Raw genomic sequence first — 20,224 nt, forward strand, 5'->3', positions numbered from 1 at the left:
TGGCAGGAGAGGGGCTGACAAGGGCTCTAGAACTGGGGCTCAGAAACAGGGCTCCTGTCCCAGCCCAGCCACTTCTGCACCCTGCTCAGAGCTCCCATCTGAAGGGGCAACACAGCGCTGATTCCTATACCTCCAGGAGAGATGCCCCTTCCAAATTCTCCCTCCCCCAGGTAAGGCCAGGAGGGAACAGACAGTGGTGTACGGAGCTTTTAGACTCTGTCGAATTTGACTTTAAAACCCAAACCATGGACACTTGCCAGGGTGGAGGCCAGTTGGAAGTACAGAGAGACTGCCCAAGATTCTTCTTGGGGAGAGAAGCATTGGCAGGAAACAGGGGAGCACACAGGCAGCAGCCAGAAAGAAGCTCCCTTCCATGTAAAAGCCGATTCTGCAGTGTGACTGAGGCTGGCAGGCGAGGACCACTCTGCTTGCTCAGCAGCTGAGGCACTGAGCTCAGGGCCTCACCTTCTCTGGCCAGAGGCTCCCCTCTGACCTATCCTGGTGCCAGTGTCCTTCCTTGCTTCTCACACATGGCTCCGTGCAGGGAATGAGCACTGCTGGCACTGGGAACTGAGGAAGGGGCAGGACCACTCAGTGGAGGCAGGACCCAAGGGAAGGGGCGTGGGGAGCTACCCAGGTCAGTGTGTGCCCAGCTCAGTAAGAACAGCCAGAAGCACCCCCTCTGCCCCCTCAGTCAGTGCCCATCCTTACCGATACCGTTGCACCAGCTGCCTCCTTCCTCATCATCCCCCATGGCAGCCCCAAGAGGGGTTTATAGAAAGTAGGTCTCACCACCCCGTCACTGACTTTGTCACTGGGGACATGAATGCAAATAAGACTGCAAGGACCTTGGAGGACTCACACCCAAGGCAGAAAAGCCCCAAATCAGCAGTTACAGAGAGATAAGTGGGGAGTAGTTTGGGGTTGTGGGTGTTCCCAGGCTGGGGATCCGAGAAGGCTGAGGAAGGTCTTGGTGGAGGATGCAGAGCCTACCAGGACCCAGAGGTGGGGGAGCACGGCACTTCTGGGAACCCCATGGAGTAGAAACAGTAGCAAGGAAGTGCAAGGAGGGCTCCGACCCCAACCTGAAGGGCATGGGAGAAAGCTGCTGTGGAGGAGGGTGTCGCAGGGCATAAGCCGCAGACACCTGCCAGTGGAGCGCTTGGGAATAGAGAGCCAGGTTCACCTGGCTGAGGAGAGAGGGCGGGGCGGACACAGCATGGAGAGGGTAGGAGAATGGGAAGCACAAGGTGCCCAGTGGGACTGGCATTTGGGGTAATGACCTAAGAGGGCAAGGCTGTGAAGCTAGAGGGCTTTGCTGGTCCTAGGATTCCAAGCAGAACTCTGGTTTCCAGAATCACTGGTAAGGGCAGGGCCAAAAGCCCAGGGAATACCCAGGCTGTGGATGCCAGAAACAGGGCCTTGTCCTCCATGTACTGTGAACCACAGGGGGACAAGCTGGACCCAGGTGTGTGAGCCTCCTAGTGATCTTCTTAAGCCACTGGTTCAATGGAGTACGCATTTTCCCTTACGCCTCGATTAAAATTCAAGTAGTTCTGTGAGTTTCCTGCTTACCACTGAGTCAGATTCTTTGGCTCTCTGGTATCACATTGAGTCTGAAAACACAGTTCAATCTAGATATTATTCAGAAATTGTAATGTCAAGCACCTTAGATTATTCAGCACTTCAATCTTCACTCTGAGGCAAGCCTTCTCCCCAAAGGCCCTACCCCCAGTTGGGGCTGGCTTCAGCTCTCTGCCTCAGGAAAAGGAGACATTGTAGGCTTGCTGTTTTCCATTCACCTCCTTTGCTCTTGAGGAGCCCTACTTCTGACCCCAGGAGCTGCAGTGTGCGGAGGAGGGAGAGGTTTGGGGGAGCAGGAAAGTTCTGACTGGAGTAGGACTCTTCTAAGAAGGTCCTGGCTCATGGACTGGAGGAGGGAAAAGGTTGACCCTTTCCTGATGACACTCCCTGTGGAGTCTCCAGGATCCCTCAGCCCAGCGGGCTCCCCAGTCAGAGCACCAAGTATTCTTCCACAGCCTCTGGAATCCAGGGTTCACTTTCAGATTGTGTAGGCTGAGGCCCTGCTCCATCAAGGTGGCCTATGGACAGGATTTAAGATCCCCCACTGTCTTTTTCATGCACGAAATGCACATCTAGTCATCACACACCCACACACACACACACACACACACACACACAATCCTTACACTATTTTTGCCCAGCCCAGGTTGCAGGTCAGTTCCAAATCAGCACCTCCCAGTTACACCACAGCTTGAAGTTCCTGCCATTTCCATGTCTCAGGTTGGAGTCAGACCCTGGTCCTTGCGACTGAGGGTCACAAGCTCTCCAGGTTTCCCTGCCACAGCTCCTGTGTGCCCAAATCTGCTGGTTTAGAATTAGGCCAAATGTGCAAGTGTTGAGGCTCAGTCTCAAGAACCCATGAGGTGGTAGGTGACAGGGTGCATGCAACCCTGAGGGTCAGGTGGGCCCTTCCTGGTGGGGAAGGCAGGAGGAAGTGCAGATTCAGTGCCTTCTTCTGCTATACTCTTCTTCCTTCTCTTCCCTTCTTTCTTCCTGGGAGGCTTCTCTATGGCATTCTCAGTGATCTGAGCTCAGACCTGTCTTTCTCCCTCCCTGATTAACACCCAAGGATCTGCCAGCTTCATCTCCCTCTGCTCCTCCATACAGCTCACCCCCAACCCCGGGGCTGTCAGAGCAACCCTCTATGACAGCTGGTCCTTCACATTTTCCTGATGTTGCTAACTCTACTCCTGTTCCCCTTGCTCCTCTCATTTATCTGATAAACTCTTATTCATCATCAAACAGATGCGAAAGACGTTGCCTCTGCAAACACTCTGAGCTACCTTTCTGGCATCTAATGCCAATGGGTGCTGGATTCTGCTGGGCCCTGTCCCAGCTAGAAACTAACCTAACCTTCTCCAAGATCAATGTCCTTGCTCCTTGGAGTATAGCTTGGCCTATGCCTGGAATTCTGGTCAGGGTGTCCTGGGAGTAATGGCCAGTTCCCTGCCTCTCATGTTCTTTATCTTACAAAGGGAAGGGGTCCCCTACCCAGCCCTGGGATTCTCATGGGATGCTGGGGGTCCCATAGGTTCAGGGCCAGCAAGGATCCTTTACCTGCTCCAACCTTGGTCTCTGACCTGTGTATGCAACAGGTGCATGTAAGGCGATACTAGACTGAAATGTCCCAAATGCAGCTATTTTGGAAAGACTCAGTAAACAGGCATGCCTCATGCCAGACCTCTGGGCTCCTTGGCTAGATGGTGGTCCGTGTTAGTTTCTCCATATTAACCCCAAGAGCATGCAGTAGCTCAGGTTTACAGAGGGTCTCAGATGGGCATTGCAAGGCAGACCAGGCACAGGTCACATTAATGAGGACACCCAGGCTCAGAGAAATTCAGCAATTTGCCCAAGGTGGTCTGCACTTTGGTGAGAGGTGCAGCTGAAACTGGAAGGTAGCTACCTGAGTACTCAAAGCTGGTCTTTCCTGGACCAAGGGAATTCTATGTCCTCTTCAGGGAAGGCCCACCAATTCCATCCATCTGTCACAGCACAGGAGAGGCTGTATGGACCCAGCATCAGAAGATGTGAACTCTGGTCCTGCCTTGTCACAGAAGGTCCTGCTCTGTTCCTTAGAATAACGCTGGTCTCTTCCTGGGGCTCAGCGGCCTACTGTAGGAAAGGGAACATGAGACCCCCACAGGGTTACACAGAGAGTACATGAAGTACTGGCTGCCTTGCAAGGGTCCTGGTGGCCACTTCCCCTCTCTTCCCTCATCTCCTTCCCACTGGGTGAAGGGAACGTGCATCAAACAGATGATTAAGAGATCTGGATTCCAGCCCCGCTTTGGCTCTACCTTCCTAGGCCTCAGTTTCCCTCCACACAGTGGGAACTTGAACACCTTGATTTCTGAAATCCCTTCAAGCTCTTGGGTTCTATGACTTTGCTCCTTTTCTCCTCCTCCTGCTCCTGCTTCTCTGAGGGTGGTAAGGGTGTGTGTGCATGTGTGTGTACCTGCGTGTGCATCCGCAGGGGCAGCAGGGAAAGGGAGGGAGGGCAGGAGTCCTGCAGGGGATGGTTGGCAGTTGGGAGAAAAGTGGGCAGTAACTTATGTGCCAGCCTCAGGGCTTTCTCAAAGGCTAATGGAGCCTGGGGTTGATTAATCATTAAAGGAAAGGAATGAAACCAGGAGCACCTCAAAGTCCAGCCCGCGGGCACTGACTCCAGCAGATGAGGCAGCGCTGACAGCAATGGAGCCTGGAGCTTCAGGGGCCCTGCTCAGGACCGAGGCAGCTCCGCGCTCAGCACCGGGCTCTGAAGTTAGCCTGCACGCCTACGACATCGGGGTGGTGGTCACCTATTTTGTCTTCGTCACTGCTGTGGGGATCTGGGTAAGTGGGGCATGAGGCCAGGGCCTGGCAAGGGAGGCTGGAGCTGGGGGCAGAGGTGGGAAGAAGGAAGAGGATCACAGAGCCATAGGGAAGTGAGGTGGAACTGAGTTCAGGAATCATCCTCCCCAAACCCAACCTTCCAGAAAGAAGGAAACTGAGGCCCAGAAAGGACTTCGGCCTGCCAGAGGTCACACTGCAAGTCAGAGGCTGACCAGGCCTGGAGGGCCTATGTCCATCTTCCCATCTATGCATCTGACATTTTCAGTGTCCATCATCCCTGGACACTGAGCCTCACTCTGCCTCTCCAACTCAAGACCCCCATTGTGGAGAAAGGTTGACTGCAGCCCTCTCTGAATACTATTAATATCTAGGTCAAAGAGCTGGGGCTCATGTATTCTCAGGGAAGGGCACCAAACATATTCCAAAGTCCCTCTGTTCTCCATTGTTCCCAGGATCTGTGGCCCTGGGCAGGAGCTGGGCTTTGATGTCAGGGATCCCCTAGCTCAGGTCCTAACTCTGGCAATCAGAGTCACGTGACCCTGGGAATGTAGAAGACTGTGTGATCTTCACTTGGTCATGTGAACATGGAGAGTAAGGTCGAGGCTGTAGAAAGTTGTGATCATTCGGTGACGGGACACATCTAAGCATTTGCACAGTGCCTGATTGCTATCGTCACCATAACACTCTGCAGAGAGACCAGCACCTTATGACAACTGCCAGGTAGACTCTGATCCAATCCCATTTAGTCACCTCCTGGGCTGTAGCTATGTCAGGAACACTTTCTGGGCTTCAGTCCCCTCCCCTGTAAGAGGAGGTGACAGTCCCTGCCTCCCAGAGCTGATGCAAGGAAGAAGCAGGCAGGCAGGTGCTCAGTGGCTTGCAGGAGGCGGCCAGAGTGAGAAGTGCGGACTCTATTGTGAGTTGGATGAGCTGTTTCCTGCCCCATGGCTGCATTTCCTCATCTGTGAAATAAACTTGTGTGCTTCCTATGGCCTCCAGTAGGATCAGAGGTGACACAGGAAAGCTCAAGTAAAAGCTGAACAAGCACAAGACCCTCTAGTCACCAATTTCCTTCCCCGTTTCCTTCTTACCATCAAGGATTTTTTGTATCTCAGACCCAGTCAGAGAACTGCTGCCCTTTGCATCAGAATACATGCTTTGAAGTTCAGCCCTTCCCTGCCCAGTGCCTGCCCTGGACCAGGATGCCCAGAGAACATGCCTGCATTCCTCACTCCCCTTCCTTCTTCAGAGCACAGCCCAAACAGGCTGGCCACCTGCTGCTTCCCACCATGGTCCTGGACGGGGCTCAGTGGTGCAGTCTGACTTCAGGCCAGGCTAAGGGAAGCCCCCAAACACAGCCCGTCATCATAGCCAAGGCCAAGAATCCCCATCAGAAGGGGTCAAATGGCTGCCCCTCTCCAATGTGGGAGCCCAGGAGGGAGGAGAGGAGAGGCAGTCACCATGCACCAAAGACTGAGATTCCAAACCATGTCCTGAAAGCAGAGTGGGGGGAGGAGAGGGAAGGGACACTGATTACCAACGGGCACACCTGCACAGCACTGGCTGTTCGTGAAGACCTTGAACATCCTTTACTTGCTTTGCTCTTCACACCAGATCTGGGGGAAAGGTGCCAAGGCTCACAAAGAGGAAGCAGCTCTCCCAGCGATGCATAACTTAAAATGGCAAAACCTGCCAGCGCTCAGGCAGCTCTGCCCTGCCTCACTTCTCACCCTCCTCAACCCCCTAGCGCCTGAAGGGAGGGCAGAGGCCTGGAAGAAACTCAAGAAGTCCTTGTGTCTTGCCATTTCCTTTCCAGTCGTCAATCCGTGCAAGCCAAGGGACCACTGGTGGCTACTTCCTGGTGGGAAGATCCATGAGCTAGTGGCCTGTGAGTGGACCTCCCTCCTTTCTCTCCCCATGTGGAGCCTCAAATTCCTGCCTCCTCCCACTGATCAGGAACTCCTCTCAGCCTCTCTTTCTGGGCCAGTGGAACAGCTTCCCACTCTGATCCACCTGCAAGCAAGTGATCCGCTAACACACCCCTCAGACAAGTGTGCCATGGGCACCTCCTAGGTATGGGTTACAGGGCTTTCAAGAGTTCACAGGAAGCCCCTGAGTTACAGGCAATGGCATGGGCTGGAGGGTGAGGTAGGGAAGATTTTTTTTTTTCCTTTTTGAAGGTGATACATCAGCTTATACAAAACAGCAGGCAAGTGAGGGGAAGAGCAGGCAAGTTAGGGGAATCAGCTGAAATCCCCAACCATCTCAAGAAATGGATCCCCAAACCTTCACAAAAACCCCAGTCTCTCCATCAACCCACCCCACATTTCTACCTGTCCTCAGAACCTACTTCCTCCTCCCAGAATGGCAGGCAGGGAGGTAAGCCCTGCCCAGGAAAACTAACAGGAGAACCCTCAGCCCAGTGGAAACTGGAGCTGTCTGCACACCCAGGCAGGTCCCACTCACTCACCTTGTGAGCACTCACACCCACAATTACACACTCAGTCACACTCACTCACACATGCACTCCTATCCCTGCTCATACATTTGCACTTTCACACTCACATTCTCACAATAACACACTCAGACACACTCACACACAGCACCAGCCATTGTCCCACCTGTCCTGGTTCTCACCACCTCCCCACCCACCACCTCCACACCTAGAGTGGAGGAGACCCAGGAGGATGCAGGGCTCTCTGCTAGGGTTGGGTGTCTGAGGTAGGAAGAGCTAGAGGCAGGGACCTCTCAAGCTGTCTAGCATGACAGAATCCCCAGGGCTGTGGGGGTGCTGAGGGCCTGAGAGCTCACAGGGACAGGGACAGTGACAGGTCACTGGAGCTGCCAGCCACACCCACATTAGGACAAAGAAAAGTCCCTGGAAGTGGTTCTGCTCAGTCAGTGGCCCCCACTAATTACAGCCCTGAAAATAATTCAGGTCAAGAATAAAGAAACAAGATAGCAGGCTCCTCTGACCAGGTCCAGAGAGGGCCTAGGAACCCAGGCTGACTGGCGGTTCACTTGCAGAGGGCAGAGCTCTGGGTCCCTCTGTGAGCATGAGGAAACCCCAGGCCTCTTCTCAGAAGGAGGGTGCCCTGGCAGGTTCCTATATGTGACCCCACACAGTGTGGGAACCCATGGGGGAAAGAACATATGCTGCCCAGGGCTGTGAACTGTGCCTTCTGCACCAGAGACCTGGGTTCAGCCTGAGGCGGGGCTCACAACCACCCCTCAGGTCAGGGACACTGTGTCCACAACTGCTGGAGCTGTGTGTCTGGCTGTCCACCCAGTGCTGAGACTGTGCTCCAAGAAGGGCATGTGGCTGGAAAACTAAGATCCGAAGGAGCAGCAGCCATGTCCTGCTTTAGAAGCTCAAATGTTCATCCTCCCCTTGCCTTGTTCACGTCTCCTGGGTGGGGTGAGGTGGACATGCCTCACTGCTCATGGGAGACACTCTTCCTCGGAAGCCGGGGCCCAGTCCTCTCTGCTCTGGTTAGGTGGTCCAGCCCAGCCCTGCCAGCACCTGGGCCACCTGAGAATGAGAATGAGTGTGTGTCTGAGTGCATGTGAGTGTGTGCATAGGTCCATGCTTGTGCATATGTGTGCATGTTTGTATGTGTGTGAGTGCCTGAAGTATGCCCATGTATGTGACTGAATGTGAGTGAATGTATGAAAATGCACGTGAGCACTTGCATGTGTGTGGAAGTGAATGTGTATATGTAAGTGTGCATGTGAGAATGTTTGTATGTGAACATGTCTGTAAGGTGTGTGTGTGATTGTACATGCAAGTTTGTGTGTGCATATGTGTGTGCGTATTATGTGTTTGAGTGTGTGCACGTGAGTGTATGAATACAAGTGTGTGCACGTGTGTGTTTGTGCACGTGTGTGTGTGTGACTGCATGCACACATATTGGGGTGGAGGCAGCACCAGGGCCTCAGCCACATCGGGCCACACATCTCCATGCCTTTACCCTGTGCTGTCACCTCTTCTCTGAATTTCTTGATCCTTTTCCCTTCTTATCACTTTCTATTTCCCAGCACCTCTGGGAACAAGGTGTTGGGAAGAGGTGAGTGTCCAGATTTTATAGCTGAGGCAGATGAGGTTTTATGAGAGAAAGTGATTGTTAAGGTGACACGGGGTATAAAACCGGAGCCTAGCTCTTCCCTTCAGCCCCAGTCCTGTCCCAGCTGCCTCTTCCCAGCTGCCCCCACCCCCTTCCACCCTCCCTCTCCTGGATCCCATCTAATAAGACATAACATTGAACAAATATTTATTAGGTGTCAAGCACCATTTGTCTAATGGTTATGGGAGCCAGAAAGCCAGGATTTGAATCCTCATTTGGTCATTTATTTGTTCTGGGACTTGGGCAACTTACTTATCTATGCCTCAGTTCCCTCATCAGTAAAAAGGGGATAAAAACTGTGTTAATCAGTTTTGTGTTACCAGAACAAATATTGGATATAATCAGTTTATCAAGAGAAAAGCTATTATTACTCACCTCATGGCCAGGGAGCAAAAGAGAAAGAAGAGGAGACTAAGGTCTCATAATACCCTTCAAGGGCATGTTCCCTGTGACCCAAGAACTCCAACTAAGACTGGCTTCTTAAAGATTCCACCACTGCTCAATAGTGCCAAATTAAGATAAAACAATTCCTGATAATTTACCCTGAGTTAAATTATATCATTTTGGAGTTGGTGTAGTTTGGATAATTGTCCCCCCAGAGACCACATGTTAAAAGCTTGGTCACCAACTATGGAGGTATTGGGAATTGGTTGAATCTTTATGTGGTAGAACTCACAGGATGAAAGTGAGGTCATTGGACTGTGTCCTAAAAGGGATTTGAGGGACGTCAGTCTATTCCTTTTCCTCTCTTATTTACTCCTAACCTCCCTGAAGTGAGAAATTTCCTCTGCCATACGTTCCTGCCATGATTTGCTGCCCTACCACAGTCCCAAAAGCAATATGGTCAATTGACCATGAACTGAAACCTCTAAAAGGTGAGATGAGATAGTTATCATAGGTATTTTATTACAGTAATACAAATGTGAATAGTACCAATGTCTTAGCTATTATAGTATGCCAATGGTTTTCTATCCTTGTAGCAGTCCTCAGAAATTCTTAAAACCATACCTGAGAATTTCTCCACCTCTTTCAGTATGTCTGCATGCAGAACATGATTCCAATGACAGTCACATGCTACGTTTACTGAAAATCACTCAAAATCCCAAGTTCTGCCATACTTATGAGTCTTCCTCTTCCTCCTAATGGATCCTAACTTATTAGGATATTAATACCGTATGGATTCAGGATCAACAAGAAGTAACTTAGAGACATGAGGAAAATCCTACCTTCTCAATGTTTCCTTCAGAAAACCGTGGTATCTGAAGTGTTATATCTTGGTCTTTTTTTAGATCCTAGTTCTTGATGAATATTTATTGGATAGAAAGCATGCCAGAAAAGACTATTTATGCTCATGATTACCATGACCATGACATTTGTATTCCTATGACATTCTGAACTGATAATTGTACATGTCAAAAAGGATGTGCTGCTTTAAAGTGTCCTTTCTCTGCCAATTTTAAAGCCCTCTGAGATTTGTTTCTCATTGTTATATGATTCTTTGAGATAATTTCAGATACGGGAAAATTGTTCTTCAGGATGACATTTCAGAATTCTACTAGTCTTTGTTGAGTTCTAGGTATCCCAATTTTCAAATTGCTTGGGATTATACTCAGCTAACACACTCATGATAGTTAAATAGGAATTAAGTTTCATCTGTACTGTAAATTTGTATATGTACACATAACTGAAAATGCATCATTATGACCACTAAAAAAAATAAACAAATGAAATATCTTGTGATTTGACAGTGTTTATCTAGAAAAAATGCTCTTTGTGTTATACATGCTTGTAGATATGTGTATGTACATGGATAATAAAGGGGGAGATCTTCTGCTTTCTCATGGAAATGAAACCGACAGAGGAAAAGGAAAAAGTTTCTTTATTAATTTGTGTTATTTAACATGTTATAATGAGCATGAATTATATTTTGAAAAAAATTGTAAAAAACTATGAAAACATAAAAGGACACTTCTATTTCTGTGGTATGGAAAATTCCCCCCAACGCTTGCAAACAACTCTCCCTACCCCCACCTTTCTCTCTCTCTCTCTCTCATACACACACACACACACACACACACACACACACATACACACATAGCAGCAGTAGCTTTAACAGCAATAGCCACAGAAAAAAGTAAAAGAAACATTTAGGAATGCTGTATTTAAGAGTCCCTTCTTCCATTTCAGAGATGAGTGAAATTCCTGAAAATGAAATCTAAGCAGAAATTTCCAACTCCAGTATCATTTATTGTAATAGTATTTATTAAGAACAGTTTTTATTCTAATTTTTATTAAAATATATTAGTTATACATAATAAGGGGTTACAGGGAAATATTTCTATATCTGTGTACAGTGTGTACTGATCAAATTCTATCTCCCTTTCCCACCCCACCAACACCAATCCCAATCTCCATTCTACTTTCAGGGTGACTATTTTTAGCTTTCATGTGTAATAAGAAAGAGAACATGTTGTACTTGTCTTTCAAGTCTGGCTCATTTCATTTGACATAAATCCTTTAGTTCCATCTACTGTTCTACAAATGATAGGATTTGTCTCTTCTTTATGTCTAGATAATACTCCATTTTGCATATATGTTACATTTTCTTTTATATTCACCTGTTGACGTGAATCTAGGCTGATTCCAAGTCTCACCTCTTATGAATGGTGTTGTAATAAATATGGCTGTGATGAAATCTATTGGTATTAAGCATAAAGTTAAATACAGAGTGGTAATCAAATGCCAATAAGTTGGTTAGGAGTATTTGGAGAGGTTTGTTACGTTACCTAAGCAAGAGAGGTGAGTTTTAGCTGTCTTACAGATATAGGAAACTGGAGGTTCAAGTAAAGCTCAAAACTCAAAGAGTTTGAGGTTTGCATCACATAAAAACTCTTTCTAAAAATAAACAGAAAGAAATAGAATTTTTTGCAGCATTACATATAGTGACAATAACTGGAAATAGAATGATGCAAAAACTATTACATGCTAAAATAAATGAATGTTGAGAAAGATGCCATAAAATGAATTTTAAAGCAGATAAACCTACATGATAACATTATAAAATACAACTGCTAGGTATCATCATACCTGGATCAGATAATGGAGAAAAATGATAAGAAGGATAATATATGTAACCCACATGTACAGGAAAATTGGAATTTCCCTCATATTAAGCTTTATTATATTGAAGTATTTTAAAATTATTTAGATTGATAATATGTAAAGTAAAATATATCTGCAGTATCTAATTCAAGAAATATTTTGTAAATATGCAATAAGACTAGTATTTCTTTTTGTGGGTTGTATGTGTCAGATGGAAACATGTAATGGAGAAAATAGCATGAAGTTGCTAATATATGGACAAAGTTAAAATTCTCTGAAATTGTTTTGTTTTTTAGAACAAATTTAATAGTTTGATGAATTTTAGAGATTTTAAAATTGGTTTTCAATTTTCAAGGATCTCATGGGTCTCTAACATAGCACAGGTAGAATCAAAAAATATTTAAACAAATAGAAGAAAATGTATATCAGGAAAAGTTCGAACTCTAACAAATTGAAAATAAAGGAAAACAAATGATAAAGTATAATATAATAGGATAAGAAAGACACAAAACACAAACTAAGGCAGTGGAAGCAAGTCTAATTATCTGGATAATCACAGAAAGTTTAAATGAACTAGGAACTATAATAAACCAAAAGTGAATTTAAAACAAAATCCATCGGTATTATATTTAAGTAAGAGCTAATAATAAATTAAGTCTAGAGAAGGTCTGAATATAAAGGCTAGAAAAAAAAAACAAATAAAAACCAAAAGAGTTGGTATAGTTGGATAATATTTGAAAATATAAGAACTAAGATGTTAAAAAAAATGCTTCAATAACTAATCATAAACATTTCAGTTTCTTTCCAAACACAAATGAAACATTAACAAACAGGGATCATATCTTACAATTATTAAAGTCCCTAAACTTCAATAATAGGCATCATACAGGCAACATTCTCTGATAACACTGAAATTTAGTTGGATACCAATAAAAAACGATGAAAAATAATCTATAGCCTTTTGGCAGTTTAAAAGCACCCTTAATAATTATTGTCAGAAAGAAAATATCTTATATAATAAAATTTACACATAAAGGTGATTCTACAAGGATGAAAGATATAACACAATATGTAAATCTTCCTATTTCCTCATATAATAATAGGCAGAGAAACTAGATAGCTAAACCAAATCCACTGGAGAACATTACCAACAAAACTAAGTGACAATGTATACTTGTGAAGATATGAGTATGATTGGAGGAAAAACAGGAACTAGTGGATACAGGCAAAGACATGTGTATAATACAGTATGTATAATAGCAGACCTTGAAGTGTGAAACCAAATAAAGAGAGCAGAACAAATACTAAACATTACAATGCAAAAAAGTCATGAAATTAACAATAACAGATTTCATCTATGTATTGACCAAGCACTTCATATGCAAGAGGATGCAGAACTAATCCATTATAAGCAGGACACATTCTATTAAAATTACTGGACATAGAGCCAAAAAAAAAAAAAATCATCTGGGCATGTAAGTAGAAGTGACACAAAAGGGAAATAAAATAACCATTGGGTATTTCAACAGTAGTAATTTATACCAACAGAAAGAGTGTGATATATTTAAGATATCAAAGATAAGTAAATGTGAACCAAAGACTTATAAACAGAAAAATGACTTAGGACTATGAAAGGTAAGGCCGACATATATAAATATGCAATAATAAGAGGAAGATTGTGTCAAAGGGTCTGTCCTGAGGAATCTGCCAAAGAACAAGCTTTGTGAAATCAGGAAAACTAAAAACAGCCAACAAATGATTGACAATGGCCATTAAATATAGTAGTTACTTTTATAACTAGAAATAGATTAAGGTGAGGCACATGAAAAATCTTTAGTATCATTAATCCTTAAAGGAGAATTAAAATGACAGTGAAATACTAGTATTCACACATTACAGTAGCTTAAAGTACAAAGACAGCATAACAAACATTGATCAGAACACAGGACAGTAAAAACTCTCATACCCTGCTGGTACAAGCATGTTGTAGTATAATTTAGCAGTTTCATAAACAGTTAAGCATACACATATCATATGATGACACAGACAATCAATTCATTTCTACGTAATGAATGATAACAAGGAAATGGTCACAAAAAGATGTGCACATGAATGTTCATAACTACTCTATTTTTAATAGCAAAAAACTGGAAATTACCCCAAAGTCCATCAACAGTTGAATAATTGAACAAACTCACCATATTGTATGGCATATCAACACAGTGGAATACTATTGTGTTGTTCATATAATGACAAAGATGAATCCAAAAATAATTATTCTAGGTGGAGGAAGTCAAATAAAAACAAATATGTACTTTATGATTTCATTCATATAAAATTACAGAAAATACATATTAATCTCTAATAGCAAAAAGCATATAAATTGGTTGCCTGAGAATGGTGGCAAGAGAATGGGGAGGATGAATTATGAAGGAGTATTTAGAAAAATTTGGAATTAAGGCATGTCTATTGTAGTTATAGATCAGAGGATATATGGATATATCAATCAGCATCAAATTTTTCACCTTAAATATGTGCAATAGGTTGTACATCAATCAAACTTCAATAAAATTTGCAAAAAGAAAACACTATAATATAAAATTGTTCTACGCTCTCTGTAGATATAAAAAGAAGAGAATGAAAGGAGCATCTACAAGTTCTTTGGTTTTCTCTTAGCATTTTGAATATATCATCTGATTACCTTCTGTTGTTCATTATCTTCTATAACTAAGCCATGGTAGCAGTGTCGTTTCATTCTAGGTGATAAGCCTTTCTTCTTTCTGTTTTTAATCTTTATCTTTCCACTCTTTAACTATGGTGAGTGTATCATTTTGTGTTTATTCCAACTTGAGGTTGTTGAGCTCCTTGCATGTGCAGATCAATGTCTCCCATAAAATTTCTGTGCTTCAGATAGTATAATATCTATTGAGATAGCTTCAAGTTTACTGGTTCTTCTGTGTCAAATATGTACTGAATTATTCTGGTAAATTATTTTTCATTTCAGTTAGTTTATTTTTCACCATCAGAATTATCATCTGAAATTATATTGTACATACAATTTATTATAAATTTAATATTATTTAATAATATAATATATCATAAATATAGTTTCTATTTATTGATTGTGACTGAGTCATTACTACAAGTTATTTAAACATTTTAAAAACTCTTTTCAGCTCTGTGAGCACATTTATAATAAATTCTTTAAACATCTTATCTGCTAATTCCATCATCTAGAACATCTCAAAGACATTGTCCATCACCTGCATTTATTTCTATGCATAGGTCATATCTTCCTCTTGTTTTGCATGCCTCATCATAGTTTGTTGAGACTGGACTTTTTACATAATATTTTGCAAAATATAAATTCTGATCTCCCCCAGTACACAGAGTCTTATTTACTACCATGGATAAGAGTCACCTTAGCAAGTTGGATGTCATTTTCCATGAATTTCTGCTAAATTTTTGGTTGGTCCTTCTTTTTTTTTTTTTTCTTTTTTCTTCTCCAGACTAATGTAGCTCAGATGTAAACTCTCTCTAATTGTTTTGCCCTGAGATTTCTACTGTTTATAAAAACACCCTGTGTTTTCCCTTGTTCTGTTCCAAATAAAGTGCTCTTTGCTGGCAAAGCAGTAGAGGTACAAATCTTTAAGGCCTGTCTCTTCTAGGATAAAATTTTCTACCATGAGATTTAGGGGCAAAATAGAAGATGGGAGTAGGCCCTGGCAAAAAGTTCATAGACTCCTGTTGTTCTTATCAAGATTCAGTAAATGTTTTTGAATAAATACTCTCCGGTTTGTAACATACAACTATTTAACAGAAATCAACAAAATAAAGCAGAGACTAAAGTTTGCTTCCCATATCTTTGTTTAAAGTATTAAATTGTTTTCAAATTCAGTCAAATATTAAACAACACTTTCTTCTCCTTATTTACTTCCTCAGACACAATTACCTGATTTGGTGGGTATGGTTTTGTAGTTGTGTGTGTGTGTGTGTGTGTATTTATAAGTAAGTGTTCCATATTCCATTGCTTTGATTATTTCAAATTTATATCACTGTTATTAAGCTTCAGTTTTTCCTTTTAACATATACTCATGTTTACCTAATATTATCTGTTTAAAATATATTTATGGCCATGTAAGAAAACTTATTGCATTTACTTATTGAATTTCATTTGCATCCTTAGAAAAAATTGTTCTCCTTCTCTCTCTCTGCCTCTCCTACCCTTCCTATCTGTTACAATTTCATTCAGAGCTGCAATAAATACCTAATCAAAAAGTGGGATAGACTCAGTAGAGTGATACATGCCTGTAATCCCAGGTAGTGGGGTGATTGAGGCAGGAGGATGGCAAATTTGAGGCTGGATTGGGAAACTCAGTGAGACCCTATCTCAAAATAAAAATCAGAAAGGCAGGGATGTAGCTCAGTGATAGAGTTCCCTTGGGTTAAATCCCCACTACTACCAAAAACAGTAGATGATAAAAATTCAATTTGTTCTTATTAATTATTGACATTTTCTCTTCAAGTTGTTTGTGCTAATTTCAAATCACAAATGTGTGCATTTCTACCTCTCTAAATATTCATCATTTTTATATGTTGTGAACTGTGTACTCTGTTAGCTGTTTGGAAATATATCATAGATTGTTTTAGCCCATAGCTACCCTAAGATGCAAAGGAACCAGATGCCATTCCTCCATTCTGTGTCTTGGGGCCCCTTACTGAACCTCTTTCCATTTCCCCTCCCTCTTCCCAGTCTCTAGTAACCACTATTCCATTCTGTTCTTCTACAAAAATTGACTTACTAGTTTCCACAAATGAGTGAGAGCATGTGTTATTTGTCTTCTTATGTCTGGCTTACTAATAGTTTTCTTTAATACTGAAATACATTTATTTCTATTTTCAGAGAATAACTTACATTTTGCCATGTAGATTAATGTGTTTATTGTTATCCCTTTAACTCATCTTATTGTATTTCCATCACTTTTTTGAGTTATCATAATTTCTACAAGAGCTGTAAATCAAATCTGAATACCCAAATGTATATTTACCTCCACATAACAACTGGGACATATGGATATTTGCACAGTCAAAGGAGTTAGCACCTTGTTTCACTGTGGTCTCTCTATTCACAGTTTCACATGAGACATTTGATGTCTGCTCTGTCCTTTCGCTTTGCATGCGATCTGTCAAGGAAATAAAGTTTACTTAAGGTAGTAAATGCACATCTTACTAAAGGCAAATTGTTGAGATGAGACCATGTTTGAGAACATGCTGACTTCCTCTTAGATGCCAGAGATAGTTGGAAAAGCTACAAGAAACCACATTTATTTAGAAATGGCTTAACTTTAATTCCTTAGCTTAAAATATCTCCTGGGAGGAAGCCTGTAAGAATAAACTTGCCCAAGAAAAGAGCCTCACCTAATTTTCATATTCTTCAGAACTGAAGTAAACATATACACTGTTAAAATTGTAATCAAAAGATATTCTGTCTCCTTGCCCCTGTGCGTTTGTCTCTCTCTTTCAATTTTAATCCTCATAACTTAAATATAAAGAAATTTATATTGTGCTTCACTTAGGAACAACTATTGCAAAATAAAATTGGTGATTTTATCGCAAGACACATCAGAAGTTACCTTGGGTCTGTACTTTTTGTTTTTTTCATTTTTTCTAAATAATTTTATACATACTTTTGACTCCCAAAACTTGGAAATTTTTGAAACATAAGAAACATGGAATGGAAATGATCAACTTTTCAACATATAAAAGGAGCTAAAATCCAGTGAGAGGGTACAGAGAATGTAACTACAAAAAAAAAATAAATCTTTTGAAAGCAAAATCGATCTAATTATTGCAGTTGTTAATTTATTTAAAAATTTTGCAGCTGAGGGCATTTAAATATGCCACCTGTTCTGATCATATTTCAAATTTGATTATATGCTCATGAGGTTCTTGCTATGAAGCTCTATAACATTACCAATGTGAGACATATTCATAGAGCCTAAGTAGTGAGAAATGCAATGGTTTGTTTTTGTCTCTTCATTGCATTGTGTAATCTCTGGTTCAAATATATTGTTTTAATCCTTTTTTCCCCCACATAATTTTTGAAAAAAACAAAATACACATTGACAAAATCTATGAGTGGCTAAATCAACTCTATCATTGTTCTTAGTGGGATAAGAGAAGCGCCATCAATAAATGGTCTTGCAGTTCAATGTAGCTGAAGAGGATATGTTTCAGCTCCTTTGGTCTTCTGCATTGTGACATCAATTAAATCTTCTCTTTGACTCTAGCTTATTAGTTCCATTGGATCAATAGGTAAATGTGACCTGAGCTGAAGAATATTGACTACACGCTTCCATTTATCATTAATCCATTATTATAAATGCCAATTATAATGACTAGGTGAGTTTTTTTGGTGGCAGAAACTAGTATAAGGAGAACACATTTGTACTTTGCAAATACACACTTATCCCATGCATTTGTTTCATCTCAATGGATGGGATATTTCTCAACATTGACAATGTAATGGGAGAAGTCTGTCTCCTCCTCCCCAATTTACTATGTGTGATCCTTTATGTCCCACAATAGGAAATAACAAAGACATTGCCTAGTAAACCTCATGTGGAAAAGCTGTTTTTCCTACACCATGAACCACACACAATCAGTGCCTTGAAGTGTCTGCTGGGAGTTGCAGTCAAGGAATAAGTTCCCCACTCTGAGGCAGTCATGCTCATTGGCATATGTGTACCAGGAACTTCCTTTTAAAGGCCTCATTATTGGGTTTCTTAGCTGAAACAATTTTCAATCATCTCTGCTGATACCATCTATTTTGTGGAGCACCTTGACTAAAACTTCTTCTCCATTCTGACTCAATACATTTCCATTCCTAGTCCTTCCCTGTATACCCTCAGCCCTCCTACTAATTCATAAAAGGGTAGCCCTGTGTAGTGAGGTATTCCCTTACATGATCTACATTCACCTGAGCTTTGGTAAAGTATCATTCCATGTGGGAAAAGGAAGAGCAGTGTGTTAGTCAACTTTTCATCCTTGTGGTCAAAATACCTTACAAGAACAACTTAGACAAGGAAAAGTTTATTTTGGGCTCATGGTTTCAGAGATTCAACTCCACTGCTCTGAGTCCAAGGTGAGGCAGAACATCATGGTGGAAATGTATGGCAGAAGAAAACTTCTCAGTTCATGGCAACTGGGAAGCACAGAGAGAGAGAAGATACAGGGAGAAGATATAGTCCTCAAGGGTACACCCCTAGGACCCTACCTCCCCCAACCATGCAAATCTGCCTACAGTTGCCACCTATCAGTCCATTCAAATTATCAATCCATCAAGTGGATTAATCCACTGATAAAGTCCAAACCCTAATCATTGCTGAAAAGCCCCACCTCTGAACCTTGCTATATTGAAAATCAATCTCCCAACACATGAGCTTTTGGGGACATTCCAGATCCAAACCAAACAAGTGGAAAACCTTCTGAATTCTAATAATGCTGCAATAGTGAATAAAGACTTGACTGGGATTGTCATTTTGGCTTGTCTTAGTTCAACAACTGAACACCCCTCTGCTCTCAGTAGGTTATCTAAAGAAAACCAGTCAGTGGTTGCAAAGATGAAAACAGAGTAGACGGTTCTTTTGTGTTCTGGGTTCTAGGTCTTCTTTACTTAGGGAAAAATAATTTCTTTGTATTTTGCATAATAACTCACCATGGATTTGTATTTTATTTGACGGGAAAAGCTGAGGGTAATAAAGAATATGTAAATTTGGTTAACCAAGTACATTTTAAAAATAGAAGTCTGTAAGATTGTAGGTTATTGGTAGAACACAGGAATTAAGTGTAAAAATTTCCTTCCTGGGTCACTAGTTCTATCTTCCCTTCCATTGTCACAAGAAGAATTTATTTGAGTTAGGGAATGCTTCAAAGACATATGTCCTTTATGAATATTGGTTCATAAATGTTCTGGTCCTGCCTCTGTGGACACCCACATATTTCTGAAAGAGAAAACTATGGTGTTAAATGTTCAATTCTGCCTTTGAGATCATACGAGAAGAAATTGAGTGTGTTTCTCAAAGAGATCAATATACAAAAGTTTCAGAGACTGTAGATGAGACAAAGCTGAGCCTTCCACCTTTACTTGGGAGAGTTGTCATAATTGTGTAATCAGAGTTGAGACTGTCAATGGATTTTGAGCCACTAACGTTGGCACTAGTAGAAACCCCACGAACCTCAAGAAGGCTACAATCGGCAAATCCTTATATAGGACACAGATCTTCATTCCTTTCTCCAGTTATTAAGACAGAAGAACCAGAAAGGTTACCCTTCTGGACATCTAGTTATCAGTCAAAGGTACCATGCATTCTGAATTTCCCATTGCATTTACCTTTCATTGTGAAGTAAATAAGAGAAATGAACATGGTGATGAAGACCATCAGCACCCACAGGGCCACAATCACATCTTCCACCCAGATAGCATCCAATGCAAATAGTCGATCTGAAGCAGGAACTGGGAGACATGAAGAATTAGGAAGGCTGACACTCAGAAAGGAGTGCTTTATTAAAGATTTATGATA

At 42.2% G+C, this 20,224-nt stretch overlaps 2 protein-coding genes across 5 annotated transcripts in view; one reads left to right on the top strand and one right to left on the bottom strand.

Moving 5' to 3' along the window:
* LOC124986112 (selection and upkeep of intraepithelial T-cells protein 8-like) overlaps positions 1 to 20,224 on the top strand; it is a 262,170-nt gene that overhangs the window by 146,571 nt on the left and 95,375 nt on the right. The window lies entirely within an intron of this gene.
* Positions 10,800 to 20,224, bottom strand: part of LOC124986066 (putative selection and upkeep of intraepithelial T-cells protein 1 homolog) — a 36,038-nt gene continuing 26,613 nt past the window's right edge. For 3 of the 4 annotated variants that reach the window (XM_047554645.1, XM_047554643.1, XM_047554644.1), the window contains 3 exons: positions 20,035 to 20,157; positions 16,691 to 16,825; positions 10,800 to 14,677 (listed from right to left, as the gene is read on the bottom strand). In XM_047554645.1, the coding sequence (XP_047410601.1) occupies positions 14,652 to 14,677; positions 16,691 to 16,825; positions 20,035 to 20,157 (284 nt within the window). In that variant the 3' untranslated portion in view covers positions 10,800 to 14,651. The remainder of the gene's footprint in view (positions 14,678 to 16,690; positions 16,826 to 20,034; positions 20,158 to 20,224) is intronic. The other variant, XM_047554646.1, reaches the window with a different exon arrangement.

Source organism: Sciurus carolinensis, chromosome 1 (genome assembly GCF_902686445.1).
Source record: "Sciurus carolinensis chromosome 1, mSciCar1.2, whole genome shotgun sequence".
Lineage (NCBI taxonomy): Eukaryota > Metazoa > Chordata > Mammalia > Rodentia > Sciuridae > Sciurus > Sciurus carolinensis.